This window comes from Taurulus bubalis, assembly GCF_910589615.1.
Source record: "Taurulus bubalis genome assembly, chromosome: 17".
NCBI lineage: Eukaryota > Metazoa > Chordata > Actinopteri > Perciformes > Cottidae > Taurulus > Taurulus bubalis.
The window spans coordinates 13,470,599-13,486,222 of NC_136605.1; the positions used below are offsets into that span (position 1 = coordinate 13,470,599).

At 43.6% G+C, this 15,624-nt stretch overlaps 1 protein-coding gene across 1 annotated transcript in view; it reads left to right on the forward strand.

Annotated features, from left to right (window-relative positions):
• The window catches only part of LOC306749646 (mitochondrial import inner membrane translocase subunit tim16-like), a 106,271-nt gene that overhangs the window by 27,453 nt on the left and 63,194 nt on the right, over positions 1-15,624 (forward strand). The window contains exons 8-9 of the mRNA XM_079232957.1: positions 1,460-1,543; positions 2,277-2,359. Of these exons, the coding sequence (XP_079089083.1) occupies positions 1,460-1,543; positions 2,277-2,359 (167 nt within the window). The remainder of the gene's footprint in view (positions 1-1,459; positions 1,544-2,276; positions 2,360-15,624) is intronic.

The following is a 15,624-nucleotide window of genomic DNA, read 5'->3' on the forward strand; positions in this document are numbered from 1 at the left end:
GTGTACTGGAAATAATATATAAGTCTTGGGAGGAGAGTTCAAAGGTTACAATCAATATCAAGAACAAACAGAATTTCTCTGGACAAGACAAAATGCCTCTGTCAATTTATTAAATGCTTGCAAGCAGGAAGAAATTCTCAACAGTCATGAATCATCAATGCTTGTCAGGGTTTTCTGCAACAATCTTCAATTTGACAGTCAGTTATATACTTTTCAAATGACCATCCTTTTAAAACCCATCTCATCTCTAATTGGTTCCCACTATGCCACGTGATATACATTGAACTGTGTGTTCCACGTCACCATATACATTGAAGATCTTCCACGTGTCTTGTACTTTGATCCATCCATATTGTATGTTCAACCAATCAATCCACCGTCTCCACATACATCAGATCATGTATAGAAAGATGACGGTGTCCTTTTGATTCTGAGTCATATATATACCTTTGAACGTCATCTGCGGCCATTTAACAGTGACACGAGAATGAGGCAGCACGCTTCGTTCAAAGGTTGTCAGCGTTGAGCCTTAAAAAAATAAGCGCCTGTCCTCTGGTCATACACAGCCGTCCAGCCACGCTCCTCCTCACACTCCTGAGTGTGGCCATAAAAACGACAACAGTAATTTGGGGTGACACAATGGGCTGAGGTGCTGACGGCTCCTGTTCCACATAAACTCCAAAGCTGACCTCGATGCCTTATGGGAAAGCTCACTGTAACTCTAGAATTAGTACATGGATACCAAGGGGCTCGCTGACACTGACACTACACGAAGTTTGGATCCGACACGCTCTAAATAGCATGATTTTAGGGCAGTTTACAGTCTTGGTTACTTAAAAACCACACTTGGAAGAAGTTGAATGACAAAGGCAGTGTCTCTTCTTGTGTCATCTATGACTTCACAGCACATTAAATGACTTACATGGATCCTTCCTCTTGCCTCTTGCTCCTGTTTTACATTTTGTCTTTACAAACATGCACATTCTCTCATTTCAATGCCTTCAGTTGTTTTTAGCTGTTACAGCGTGTCATTTGCATCTGGAAACCACATATCAAACTCATAACGGCAGTGCTGTTTTGACACATATTCCCCATGGAAATGTTTCAGCACCATGAACACAGACGCAGAGTCCCAGTTTGGTAATCTAAGCTGTACTCGGGGCAGAAGTCACCTTGTCTGCTACATTAACAAAAACAAGCGCTCCTTTCATGGGACAAGTCCTGTTCTGTCCGACCCCAGGGATCTGTCAGAGGCTCCTGGGAATAGTCCTGTCTGTCTTCTCTCTTTCTCTTCTCTGCAAATCATTCACTCATCACTCCCATCGTTATCTCACACTATACCTCAAGGTTATTTTTTAAGTATAGGTTTCAACATAAAGGCTTTGACTTCAAGAAGTTAGGATCAAGCAGTTAAGTAAGATGCATTTAATTTAAAAATGTTGCATTGTTTGTCCCGCAGAGTGCCAAGAGCCTTCAGAACAACAAGGATTCACGCATCCTGTGGGCCAAAGATGACCTTTTACTCACCACCGGCTTTGATATGGTGAGAAACTCTTTGCGCATCTTGCATTGACCAGGAGTCCTGTGTTTATAATTTGACATTATCTAATGAAGCAAGTACCCGTGCGTGTGTTCAAGGTGTGACCATTTTGAGTTTTTGGGAACCGACACAGATTAGTTTGTTGGGAACTGAAGTTGCTGTTTGTTAAATGTGATTATGGGAAGACTACAATAACAGGATCATTCCTTTAATTCCAATAAAATATGATTAGTTAATATTATAACTGATCAAAGACAATGTTACAAAAATAAAAAAAAGCCCTGAGACCTACTATCAACAGCAACACAAACACATTACGGAATACAGAAGTTTAACACGGTTTGCGTATTAAGCGGTTAGACTTGTAAGTACTGTCAATTCAGATTCACTGGCTGTGTCTGAAATGTATTTTCTTAAAGCTCACAATGTGTTCAAGGTATAAAATGTGAACTTTGTTCACTATCTAGAGCCGTCCACAAAACACAACAATGGAATGACATATGTTCACTATCATGCACACACATGCACCAATTACATGCAATGCAATATATTGCCTGGGTTTCTGAGACAGATGGAAAATACAAATTACTGAAAATTACCATCATGCATTACTGCAAAATCATGATGATTCATCAGAGTAACTTCTTTATCACTCTGAGTTTCATTTGGTTTGAACTCATCTGGTGACATGAATGTTTGTGTTGACGGTACTTAACGTCTCATGTTGCGTGTGTAGATGCGTAATCGGGAGGCGAGGCTTTGGGACAGCAGGAAGCTGAGCTCTTCGGTCAGCTCGACGTCACTCGGCATCTCCAGCGGGTGAGTGACTGCATCAGTGTGAAACCACCGACCTCCCATAACGGACATGCTCATGACACTGACAGTGTTGTTCTTGAATGTCTGGAATGTGGGTATTGCTGTGTGGCATTTTATTTGCATGCATTGAACGATGTGTGAAGGGGCCTCCGCACATTGTGAAGCTGGAGGGGCAGTGCAGACCTCCCAGAGCTCTTACACTGTCCCTCACATCCTGACCATTTCCTGGGTCTGAGACGCACACAGAGACGTCTGTCCTCCCTCCGCGTCCCTCTGTCTATAATCACTGCAAAGGGTCAAGACAGCAGTGCACACATATCAACACTCCTCCCTTCAGCTCACCGCTTGTCATTTCTGTCCGTGACCTTCTCCAAATCGCTCCGTTTATTTTTCCAAACACGGCTGCGTAGGACTGGAGGAGAGCAGGAGCGTGGCCAGGCTCCAGAGATGAGAGGAGTGGAAAGATGGAGGGAGGAGGAACGAGAAGAGAGAGAGAGAGGGTAGGAGGGAGGGAGGGTTCCTCTGTTAGATCCAACTCATGCATTTTAGTGCTATTATAGACCAGTTGGTGGGCCAAGTCATTCCAAACTGGAGCATACCGTACTTTGCCAGGCGATTCAGCAAGCTGCGGTGGATCAAATGCATTTATTATAATTCCTATTACCGTAAAAAGGCAGAAAGGTAGCTGCTCATGGCTCCTTTTGGTAAAGCTGTGCACGGATTCCACATCTGTTCTTTGGCACAGATATTTGAGAGTCTGTATGTGCCCATGTTTGGTTGCAGCAAGGACCAAAAAGTGTGGCGATAAACAGTGCATACAATGTAAATTTATATAAAAAGGAGTATACTGTTTTTTTGTTTAGCCCAAGACTATAGCAGGGAAGCAGCCGCTTAGGAATGTGATTGTTTTTTTTTGGTGTGTGAGTGAGTGATGGACATGTAGGAGTTGACGCAGCGGTCCTAAAGAACAACCTCCATTCCCTCCTCCCTCTGCTCGCCATCTCCATTTCCTCCACTTCCTCCTTCATTTGAGTGAGACAGATAGTGGCCTGTCCGAGTGCATCTTTGGAATTCATCGCATTGTTTGGTGCCAGCATACTTTTTATGGAAACGGTGGATATCTGATGCCACTGTTGGTTAGGGTTGGGTACCGAGAACCGGTGCCAGTATGGCACCGGTTCCAACACGTCCGGTACCTACCGGACCGAAAAGCAACTCAGATTTCGGTGCTTCCTTCTGGTGCCTGAGCCGATTTAAATACTTTTTTTTTACACTACTCTGTAAAGTTGCACGGTATATAGATACTAAAAGGGTAGCGCGGTACCCGCACGTTAAAAACGATTATTAAAATAGCGCGGATCAGAGCACACTCGCTGCTCTGCTCTCTGTCTGCCTGCACGCAGAGCGGGGCTGGAGGGGGCGGGGCTTCCAGCACTCACACACACAGTGCGCACACAGAGATCGCTGGAGACACGAGCACGAGCTTTTGAACGTCCGTCCTCGGCTTTCTGGAACAAATCTCTCCCAGTTGATATTAATGATGACGTGTAGTCCAGTAAAGCAGCAGTTTGTAGAATCCAACAGTGTCTGAGTTCTGTTGCACACGGTCCCATCAGGCCACCTGATGCTTGTGTCTGTTCTTTTTTTATATATATATATATATATATATATATATATATATTGTTTATAGTTAGAAGTTAAAAGGTTTGAAGCTGTAGTTTGAAGTCAAGTGTTTTGTATGTACTTATTTATTTCTATAGTATACTTTAAAAAATTCATAATATTGTTAAATTTGAAGAAAAAAAATTGCCTTGGCAATAAAAAAGTATCGTTTCAGGCACCGTTTAGGCACCGGTATCGTTTTAAAAGTATTGGTTTAGCACCGGTATCGGAAAAAACCCAAACGATACCCATCCCTACTGTTGGTACATTATTGTCTTCCTATTACCAAAGCAAATACATACATATCTTCATACAAGTAAAAAGTCTGGAAAAATACCCACAAAACAGCACATCAGGAACTGGCTGTCTGCTAAAACCACAGACGGTAGTGTTAATTAGTTAAGTTTATTGCAAGGTTTTGTCTCCCTGGTGTCTCGTAGACAGAGGAATGTCGAAGGTTATTTAGTGTCGGCTGTCGCCGTTTTGTGGTTGTGATGATGGCGCAACTCGGAGAGTGTGTACCAGCAATATGAGGATTTCTGCTAAACTGTCTGATGACAAGCTGTTCATCATTCCTCATGCCTTCTTTCTCAGCCACTCTCGATTTATCAGCTTTGAGTTTAAGAAAAGCCCTTTTAGTTTCCAGTAATTTGATACTAGTTATTCAATATACTGTGATTATTTTTCATTGAACTTAATTGCTGGGGTGTGTGCCGACCCATCTGCAACGTGTCTTGTATTAAATCCCTTCAATCATGCGATCGTATGCTGGTATGGTGTGTCAGAGAGCGATCGCTCCCCAAGGCCACGCCCCCTCCAGATGCCTGGAGAGCAGCACTGATATAAAACAGGTAGGCAGCGACATGGCAGATGAGACCTTGCCCTGTTCTGCCATTCTGGCATTGAAGCTTCTTTGCTACAATATTTCCTTCACCCTTCTTCCCCTCCAATCAGGGTCCGTAACCAGACACCGTCCTTTCTGGAAGAGGAACTTTTTAAAATTATTACGAAGCACTTCTATTTTAACTGTCACTGTTTTCCTCGTCTTTACAGCACTGATTTAGCAGCTCGGCACTGCTTTGACAATTATCTAACATGATGCTGCTGTGCATTCCAATAAGCGTAGCTCTAAAAAGAGAAAAGTAGACGGAGCTTTTATCTAGAATAGACAGACTCTTACATGTTCATTCTCCCCACAGGCAGTTCAACACCAGTATGTCTCATATGTTCTGTGACCGTGGAGATCTTTTTTCTTTAGCAGAAAATCTATATTAGACTTTGGAGGAGCAACTTTAGGGTTTTTCCACTTTATATCAAGCTGGTTTTAAAAGTATTTAATACGTAATTCAAGGCATATCTATTGCCTCCAACAAGGCTCTCAACGTGGAGACAGCTGAGCTGCAGCATTGACCGAGACGGGACGCCTGGGCTTCCGACCAAAGCTGCTGTTGCAGGCCGAGGTTTCATTCTTGTCTGCTAATCTCCACAGTGGGAAACATCCAGAACACTGTCCAGAGTAAACAAGGCTTCAGAAGTTAAATTGGGTGGAAAATGTAATCACTACCTCTTATTTAGTCAAATCCATCTCAGCGCTGGCCAAAGACTTTTTGAAGCTAAATAGCTCAAAGACGTAGTGTGTAATCATAGCTGGCCTGTTTCTAGGTAATGTTCAAGGTCAAAATATTGATATTGCTTACTGCATCTTTTTTTAATCAATGTTGTATAATGCATCTGAGTGTCTGAGGCTCCTTTCACTCATTCTAGCTACTATGTTTCCAGTATCTCACTTTGCAGGGAAGTTTCATTCAGCTTTCAGCATCGGGCTGCCCTCAAGTTCCCTTTGGCCTTCAGGGTTATAATTGTTTGTTTCAGGTTTGTTATCACGGTGGGTTTTCTGTGGATCATTTAGTTTTAGTTCAGCATTGCCGAAGAGCATGTTTCTTATGTGTAACAAATCAGCTATTACAGACATCAAAACACTACACAATAATCAAGAGGAGACCTTGTCTCTATTTGTCTCTGCACTTGATTGATTGAACCATGCCAGCTGAGGAAGCTCAGAGTCAAACATCCAAAACGGGGCATTTCCTCCCTGTCATTTTTGGCCAGAAGTGCACATAAAGATGGATTTGTTCTTTATTCCTGCCTGTTTTTAATTAAAAGGGCCGTGGTAAACATGGTGAGTAATCGGAGCAGAAGGCTGGCTTGTATCAGGTTAGCAGTCCTCGTCCACAACATTCAGTAGGACTGTTTTCTTTGGAGTGTCACAACATGAGGAGGCCCAGGAGCTTGAGCCAGTAAAATGGGGTTGTGGGTGGAATATAATTTGGATGGAGAATAATGGAGAATGTTTATTTTTTGGTTTGGGTTGAAATGAAGACTTAAAAAAGGGATGGTGGGTGATGGGCCTGAGAGGGGTGTTTTTAACCGTGCCGAGGTAGCTATTAGTGCTTGCATGTTTTCCATTCAGATCTGGACATTGGAGAACAATGTGTATTTCTGTGTACCGCGCTCCCCCCCTCATACTCTTCCCTTTATAAACCCAAATTATAATAATGAGTTTAATTGGGCCTCTAAGCCAGCTGCAATCAGTGAACTTTACAACCGGGCACGATTGCAACCAGCTTGCCGTGTAAATGCTTGAGACGTCATGATAATTATCCATTCTCCCTCCGCTTTAACAGCTACACACACAGATTCACCACACTCAGCATTGACGCAGCAAAGTCTCGATGATGTGCGTCTCTAGAATAGCTTGTAATCGTGTCATGAAGCGCTCTCTGAGGGTCAGTTGGTTCGAATTCAGCATGACGAAACTTGAATCTCAGAGAAAGTTCTGGCCTTAAGCCTTGTAATTGTCCTCAGTCACTACCAATGCTCTGCTCAAGCACATGCACACATGTAAGTGGACATGGAGGCATATACACACATGCAGCTTCTATTACTTCTCATCAGGGGTGCTGTCTTTTCTTTTTTTGGCGTGAGGCTGATTAGAACGGACCGCTGTGACCCGATGCCCACCAGTATCCGTGCTGTCGATTGATGAGGACATGAGCCTTTCCCTGGAGAGCCAACTGTTTCCCCAACCCAGTCACGGGTTACACAAAGAACTTGCCCTCTGAGGCAAGAACTGCTGACAGACTGCACTGTTAGCCGAGGAAGAGAGACGTCTTTTTTTTTTTTGCGGTACATGCATGAGAGTGCCCCAGGTGTGATGCACGTACTCACACCCTCTATTGCAGTGTTTTTCAACCTTTTTTGAGCCGCGGCACATTTTGTACAATAAAAAAAATCCCGCGGCACACCAACAACCCAAAAAGTTACAGAATGTCACAGTATTCAGTGTTTCCCCTAGGTTTACAGCTTTAGAGGGTGGGGGGGAGCGACTGACGGACATACTACATCGTGGCACCTCACAGTACTACAAAGTAATACTTCACAGTACTAGTGACTCCATCTGTGCTTTTATAAATAATAGAACATTGAAATCACTTTCAATTAAACCAGATTGCTCCATTAGACAAAAACAAATGTTTTCACTTTGTTAGAAAAATGAAAATAAAGTTATATCCGTGCAAAAAATAACTAATATTTAGTTACAACTAAATAGCTTATTGTGGAAAACAACAAGCTACTTTTTTGCAAAACAGAATGAGTGCAGATGTGTGAGCATAACGTTGTATCATTAATAGTGGCTGCAGTGAGCTGCTTTCCTCTACAACTCTTTTTAAAACGAGGTAGATTTGATACAGCCGTTCTCAATTCACGCTCCATGTTGAGCGATGCAACAGCAGAAAAGACAACCTCGCGGAGATCTCATAAAGATCGGCTTTTGGCGAAATGACAAGAATCGGCGAGTCGTACATGCGCATGTGACCTATTAACGGCGTACGGTAAATTCAGCATTTCCTCTTGCGCCCCACCTGTAATACGCCCCAGTTGGATAAATACTGACTTAAAGGAAACATAGTGTTCATTTATTTTAATGATGACCACAAAGTGAGCAGGCGTTGTCACTTGAGTGTGTTTTTCGGGCTTTTGGAAGAATATTTCCAGAGCCTCAGAAACGTCATTGATGGAGCGCCAGGCTGCAGCCTGTTGGATGTTTGTCTTGACCTACAAATACCTTAACTGTTGGGCTTTAAACATGAGAGCTCATAGCTTAAAATAGTGATAGCTTAAAGCAGCAAATACCATTGTGAAAAGCACGCAACATATTTTTCGCCGCTCTCTCTGTCCACTGTGTGCTCTCCTGTGTGCATCACATCGGGGCGGAAAGAGTTGTAGACGCGACCCAGAAATTACAAGCTGTCGATCAATAACATACGGCCGTTTAGTTTGTTTAAAAGCAGAACAAGGTGCAGACCTGTTCTATAGGAAACTACTAGGCCAGCCACTATATTGCAGGCTCAGACGCTCAACAATGGAAAATTATTTGCGGCAGCTAAATAATATTTTTTTGGACCAATTAAGTGAAATTGGAAATTTTCTCACGGCACACCTGACGATCTGTCACGGCACACTGGTGTGCGGCACAGTGGTTGACAATCACTGCTCTATTGACTCTCCACAATCTATTCCTGTTTGTTTTCCTAGCAGGGTCGTGCCTGGGAGCAGGGCCCAGTCATTGGGTGTAATTGAGCCAAACTCCCTTTAATCAGATGGATTGAGAAGAAGCCTGTGCCCCAGAAGGGAATCAGCCTTTTACAGAACAGTCCTCCCCTTCTCCCATCCTGGCCCAGGCGCTCTGAAATCAGTCCCAGATGAAGGCTTTCCTGTGGGGATTAGGTGCAGCTGCAGCACCGCGAACCAAACCAGAAAAAAAAAAATGTCAGAGAACGTTTCAACAATCGTTTGACCTGGTTCCTTTCTAAAAGTTCACTTCATAAGAGCGAACGGAGCGGAGCTTTGTTGTTTGGGTCCAGCTTGGAAAGTCATGTTTAAGGTGGCGGTAAAGGCAAAACGACAATTTTCCGGTGAACCTCTGGCTCAAGTTGATAGTTCAGCCGCTGCACTCCCTTTTGAAGGATGGCCTTGGGGGGAGGAGGGAGGCTAAAGATTTGACCGCACACGCTCTGTCAAAGAACCTAAACTCTGCGTTCTGACAGCTGAAACATGGTGTCTGGAATCTGTTAGTCATTTGGGGTTTCAGTTTGTGATTCAGTCAAGGGGGAGTTTGACCAGGAAAAGAAGACGAAAAAGGAGGAGGGAGCTCTGAAATACCCTCTTGTATGTATTTCTTTTTTAGATATCGTCCCTCTGTGAGCTTTATTGGCCTTTTCATTGAAGCTCACGTGGCAACCGTCTTTTACTCCACAACACCTCAAGTCATCTGTTTCTCTTTCATGCCCCTGGGAATAACTAACTTTTTATCCCTATTTCCTTCTATCCTGTCAAAAATACAGCCGCTATCCTTCAGTGAAGCCTTTTTTTTTGTTTTTATTCATACTGTATCTGGCACCTATTAGACCTGTTTGTTACCATTTGTTCCTTACTCCTCTGTTCCTCACTTTTCTTTCTGTCTGACCAGCACAGACTAAATTGAGTGAGCTGAGTTTTTCAAGGTGCTGGTGTCTGGGATTCTAATTAAGTTTTTTTCTTGAGCAAAGCCTAATGGAGCCTCTCCGAACTGGTAAAAACACATGGAAGTATGTGGAGCGTTTGGCAGGGGATATTTAATATAATTCACAGAGGGTTTTGATTTCATCCCGCAGGTATGTGCTCAGCACTCCAGGGATCAGAAGGACCCTTTTGTATGAACTCACCACAGAAGGAAAAATAGAAAAAAATCTCCCCCTCCCACTTTCAGCTACCTCCTTCCTTACTACCTCTCCTTTCTTTTCTTCCATTCACCTTTATTTTCTTTTATGGTTTGGATTAGAATGTCATGCAGACTAAACTGGAGATGATTTGTCAAGGGGAGCTGCTCTGCATTATGTGGCAGTCGCAGTCGAGCATGTCTTAATGCTGTTAAGGTAATTGCAAAAATGACTGTCTCAGTATTAGAGTTTCAGACGGTGTCAGACTTCACTTTCCATCCTTCACAAAACAGCAGCGGAGGTGCACTTGCACTTGCAGCTGCAGATATAGCATATTTTCCAACATCTGGAAAAATTGTATTTTATAAAAAATGCACTGGCAATAACATTTGGGATCTTTGGCCTACCAAAAACCTACTTTGGGCCATCCCAAGTCCATTTCAGCACTTTTCTCCCTGCTCCTCTGCGGTAGATATCAGTAACAGAGCATCTGATAGAGATGCGAGGAAGGCTGGGTTTGGCTAGTAGATGCAGGGCCAAAGTGGAAACAGCACAGCCCATTATTCACAACACACGAATGCAATGCTAGGAAATGAATAAACCTACTGCTATTAAGTATCAATGTAATGAGATGCTATTTGTGGAGGTGCTGCAACGGCAGGTTCAATGAGATCATCCAAACCAGGAATAGTTTATGTGAAAATCCACAGGGTTTCTTCTGTGCCCATGTGTTACATCATTTTCTTCAGTATTTCTATATATATCTGTTTACCAAGCCCTCCGGTAGCTCCATTCAATCTTTTTCCAATTTGTTTCCTTTACTTGTTCAGTTTATCTACTATGTCTTGCTATCTTTCTGTTTAATGCATTTTTTACACACCCCTCCTTCTCCTTCTTCCTCCTTTCCTCTCTTTCAACACATGCATGTGTTTTATAAGACTCATGATTGTCCCTTTCACGAGAATCAGGAACCGTGGCGCGGCTGGGCTCCCGTTTTTAAATCATGCCTCGCTTCTGGACGCCAGTCACCTCCTGGATGCCTCCCACCTCTCTGCTGTGGTAGAAAGAGCAATTTGAGCGATGGAGAGAAGTGTGTTTCCCATTAGTAGATGGTTTCCTCTGCCCTGCAGCCCGCCAACCCCCGCCCTGCAGCCTGGCCTCCACCGCTGCCTCTGGGACTGCTGCAGATTGGCAGCATGTCACTGCACACCTCATAGCCTTACAAAGAATAATAAAGGTACAAAGGGAGTGATAGAGAGACTGCTTCTTTGATGCATACAGACAAGCAGGAGTTGCTCCCGCCCGCATAATTCATACAAATACAGATAGACCCTCTAAAAATACACAGTCCGATTCATGAAGATGAAACCGGGATGAAACTTAGTTCTAACACCTCAACACGGCGGTCCATTTGGTTGAAGCCTTTAATACAATCCATAAGTATTGAACACATTTTATGTTCTGTAGGCTCTGTTGTCCCAAACATAATTGGAATTTATTTTTGTGTTCTTCTGCACAATGACATATTGTCCAGTGAGTTTTGCTGCATTGGCTTACATATGAGCAGTCTTGAGGTTTCTGTATTCTTCTGACAACGGCTGTCGGAGGTAAAAGGACACCTTCCCCATGCTTGACAGATGAGGTGGTATTTGTTGGATCTTGAAATGTTCTTTTTTTCGTCCATGGCATCCAATCAATCTGGTACTTTTGTTAAATGCCCATTTCTATCCTGGAGACCTAACTTGTTATTTGCATATTGTGAGAAGTTTTTGAAATGTCTACACGTACTGTACACATCATACAAAGTTTGATTGGTAGGACAGTTGTAAAGGGTCTTTTCACCGTTCCAATTCTTCTTCTCTTGCTATGCAAAATTGTGCATGAATCAATGATGAAGTGAAATGCACCTGCTCAAGAAACATTTGAGCAGCCAATTATGTTTGGTTCTTGAACGCCATAGTCATAGTTTCATTTCAAATTCAGCCGAAAACAAAACAAGTGTTACTGCCAATCGTGATGCCAAAGCCAAACCCATATTATCTCAGCCAATGGCTTTTCACATCTGTGAATGATCTGTGTAACAGCACTCCTCCACATCTGGCCACAGCAAATCCTTCTTTGAGTGAGCAGACTTTTCCTATTGTTTTATAGACAGAGCATGCTAGGTGGATTGTCTGCTCATTGTATTCTCTTTTATGATCATGTTTCCATGATAGAAACCAGTGATCCTGCGCCCGTCATTGGCAGAACTGCTGTCTGAAAAGGAAACTCTGAAAAAAACAGAAGTACGGTCTCTGCGATTGGTCAGTGGCAGGTGGGCCACAAGCGCTCCTTGGTGATGTCACATCCCATGTGGCCCGTCTGTCTGCCTACACTGTGGAAACATGTCTGTGTCATTGAGGCAGGAGTAATCTGCCACGCTTAGTTTAATGGGAAAAGTGCTGAAGCAGGCTGCTGCTCACCGTTGCATTACTGATCAAATGACTGGATGCTTTAATGACTCACTGTGTTTCAGTTGTGTTGATGCACCAGAGGTTGAGACACACATGTTGACTTATATGTACTAGATGTGATTATGTTCATGTGTGTATGTGCACACATGTTGCTGAGTAGTGTGTGGACAGCAGAGAGGAAAATGGGAAAGGACCAATTTTGTCTATAGGGAAATGTTATGACAACAAAAGTTGCTTTGCACCTGCAAGGCCTCCCTGCTTTTGTGTGTGTGTGTGTGTGTGTGTGTGTGTGTGTGTGTGTGTGTGTGTGTGTGTGCGCGTGCGTGTGCGCAAGTGGCCTAAGCAGATTAAAAAAATGTCATCAAAATGTAATTGGTGGGAGAGTCGAGAAGGTGATGGTGGCCAGAAAGAAATACTTCTCCATTGTGCAAAGCAAGTTAGAGTGGGAGAGGAGAAGAAAAGATGGAGGACCCTCAGGGGGAACCCCAGTTGGTCTATAGTCTGTGTGCTCTTTAGGAAACCTCTGTGGACTTTCCTGCTCTAACATCAACTGAATGTCCTCAGTTGGAAGCCAGCTAACATTATTTCAGCAAGGTCAATTAGTCAGTCAGCTATTGTATGAAGGCTTTGTGCGAGGCTGCGGTGGCAGGGGACTGAAGAGTTGGGGACAAGTGGGAGGTAAAGACTTGTAAGAGTTGAGTGTAAGCTCTCTATTGTGCCTTTGACGTCTTTTGTCTAATATTTCGTTTCCTCCTGCCACAAAAGATGAGGAAAGCAGACTTCATCACGATTGTTGATTTAGAGAAACTGTTTTAAGATTAAATCATCCTTAGTTCACTACAAGACTCATTTAGCTAATTTAGTCAATCTGCCGTTTCAATTCAGTAACTTTGTGGTGTTGGGCTGAAAAAGGACTTGCAATCACTGGTGCAGACAAACAGAACTACATGGATGATCCCGCAGAGGTGGCCTGCTGTGGTGTGCCGTCTCCCATAAAGTCAGTGGATTTTCTTACCTAGAGATCTCATTGGAAAAAGTCAACTGAAAGTGGTTCCTGTCCTGGTCTGTTATCTATTGAAGTGTGTGTGTGTGTGTGTGTGTGTGTGTGTGTGTGTGTGTGTGTGTGTGTGTGTGTGTGTGTGGGACACAGGGAGAGCTTTTCCAATTGCATTAACTCCAACATAGGGGCACTCTTTCAATGTACGTTGTATGTGTGTGTTGAGGAGTGCATGTGGGACACAGGTGTTTCTTACACGGCTGCCCAGTTGTGAGTTGGAAAGGTTACACGCGCGCACACACACGCATGCACACGCACGCACACATCCTTATCCTCATAGTGCATGCCATGCTGTCACAGCCACGTACATGCCTGGACGGGTCTGCCATTTCTTTACCCTTTTCAGCACACGTAGACCATCGCCAAACAGCATTCATCATCACTCTACAGGATTTGACAGGTGGAGTGACGTAAACGTAATCATCCGTGTCTTTATCGAGCCATGCGTTCAGGCGCAGCGTTGGTGATACTTTAACAAGATAGTAGCAACACTTTAAAACAAACTGTGTGAATTCCACTTCTTCTTTTCTTTGTTTTCATTTTTTATTCAGTTGCTCGTCTGTTCAGTTGAAATGAGTCAATCCATTCTGAGTGTAGTCACACTGTCTCTCTGTTAGCTTTATTCCTTTAGTTTCTATTTTCCTTTTCAAACCAGGAAGTAGGGAGTGTTTTGCCACTGAAAAACAGACGTTGTAAAGCTGATGTGTCCGCTCAGTTTGGGACCTACATGTTTGCTGTATCCCGCTGTTTTTCCTTTGCACTGGGTTTCTTTATAAGCCAGCTGTGTGGATTAGGTCTCGGAGTGAGAGTGAAAGAGCAACTCTTTCACAAAGCACCTTGAACAAACACGTTTGACCAAAAGACCAGCCTGGAGAAAGAGGGAGGCCCTGTTGCGGAAAAATATTTTAGGGACCACTTGTTCCTCAGAGGCTGGAGGGACAAAGCTTTAGGATCTACTGGGTCTTTCTCTCTGACCTTCCTGGGTGGTGTTCTAAAGGAGCAGAGCTTTCATTAGCACTCTACTGAAAAAACAACAACACAGGCTTGATGGACAAATGGCGATAGAAATTCATACACACATGCACTGGTGAGGTGGCCTGTATTATTCTTAACTGTTCCCCACACATCCTGGCCCACATCCACGGTCCACTGCTGCTGTGAAGCTGTGGGGACTCACAGCTGTGAGCTGGCAGACTGTGCGCCGTCTCCACGGTCAGCTACGCGCTAACTGCCGTGCAAGCTAGCACACGCGTATAATCACATGTAGCAAATTCAGTCGCTTGTGTCTTGCGAACGTCAAGAACAGCCTTTTGTTGACGTATGTCTTTACACTTTGAACTTCTGACCTCGTCCGACCTACTGGCCTGCAGAAATGTCACTCTGCTACTCTGTTTAATGTCGGTCAGAGGAAGAGGTCATGTCACAATGTTTTTATTAAACGGTATCTGTCTTCGTCAGATAACATTAGCAGGCAAAACAATTTGGCAAATGCTGCCTGATGTGACTTTTTGTGCTTGTGTGCTTTTTATTCTTACTCTTTGCTCACACACTCTCATCACATTGTCTTTATGTCTAATATCCTTCCTTTCCTCTGTATGCCATACCATGCCCATTCCACCTTTGCTGCTATACTTTTTTTCTCTGTGTTTTGACCGTAGTAAAGGGGGATGCAAGACGTTGAAACTGGAGTGGATCACCTCTTCCTGCCAACGCACGCTAAAAAAAACAAAGATTGCTAAAAGACAGACAGTCTTTGAACAACACACGAACACACGCAAGCACCTCTCAACCTAAATACCACAGTGATTGGAGTAGGTCCACTGAAATGAGATGGAAAGGATGCTTATAGAGACAGAAAGAGAAGACCGACCGTCAAAGACGGGGACAGAATGAAAGAAAGACGGACAGAAAAGGAAAGGGGAAGAAAAATTGTGTTGGCTGCTGGGATGGACTTGGCACTGCATGCTCTACTCATGACCTTCAGTGGGTTTGCGTAAATTATATACTTTTTCAAGGGAAAATATGTGGTGGTTGAACTGGGGGGACCTCCCCTCCCCCTCCCCCGTTCTTTTCATCTGTCTGCTGTCATGTACTCTTTTTCAGGAGTGCTCCATCCATCTTTCAGACTCTCCTTCAGTGTCTTCGTCCTTATCTTGCATTCAATATTTATTCCTTTATTTTATGAAGTTGTTTCCCCTTTGATCACACCATAATAACTTGCGTCCTATTTTGTCCATTCATCACTTCTCCGTCCAACATCTCAACCCTCTACTTTTATGTATCCATATCAGCCTTCCCCCACTTCTCTCCTTCGCCTCTCTCCCTCCCCACAGTTAT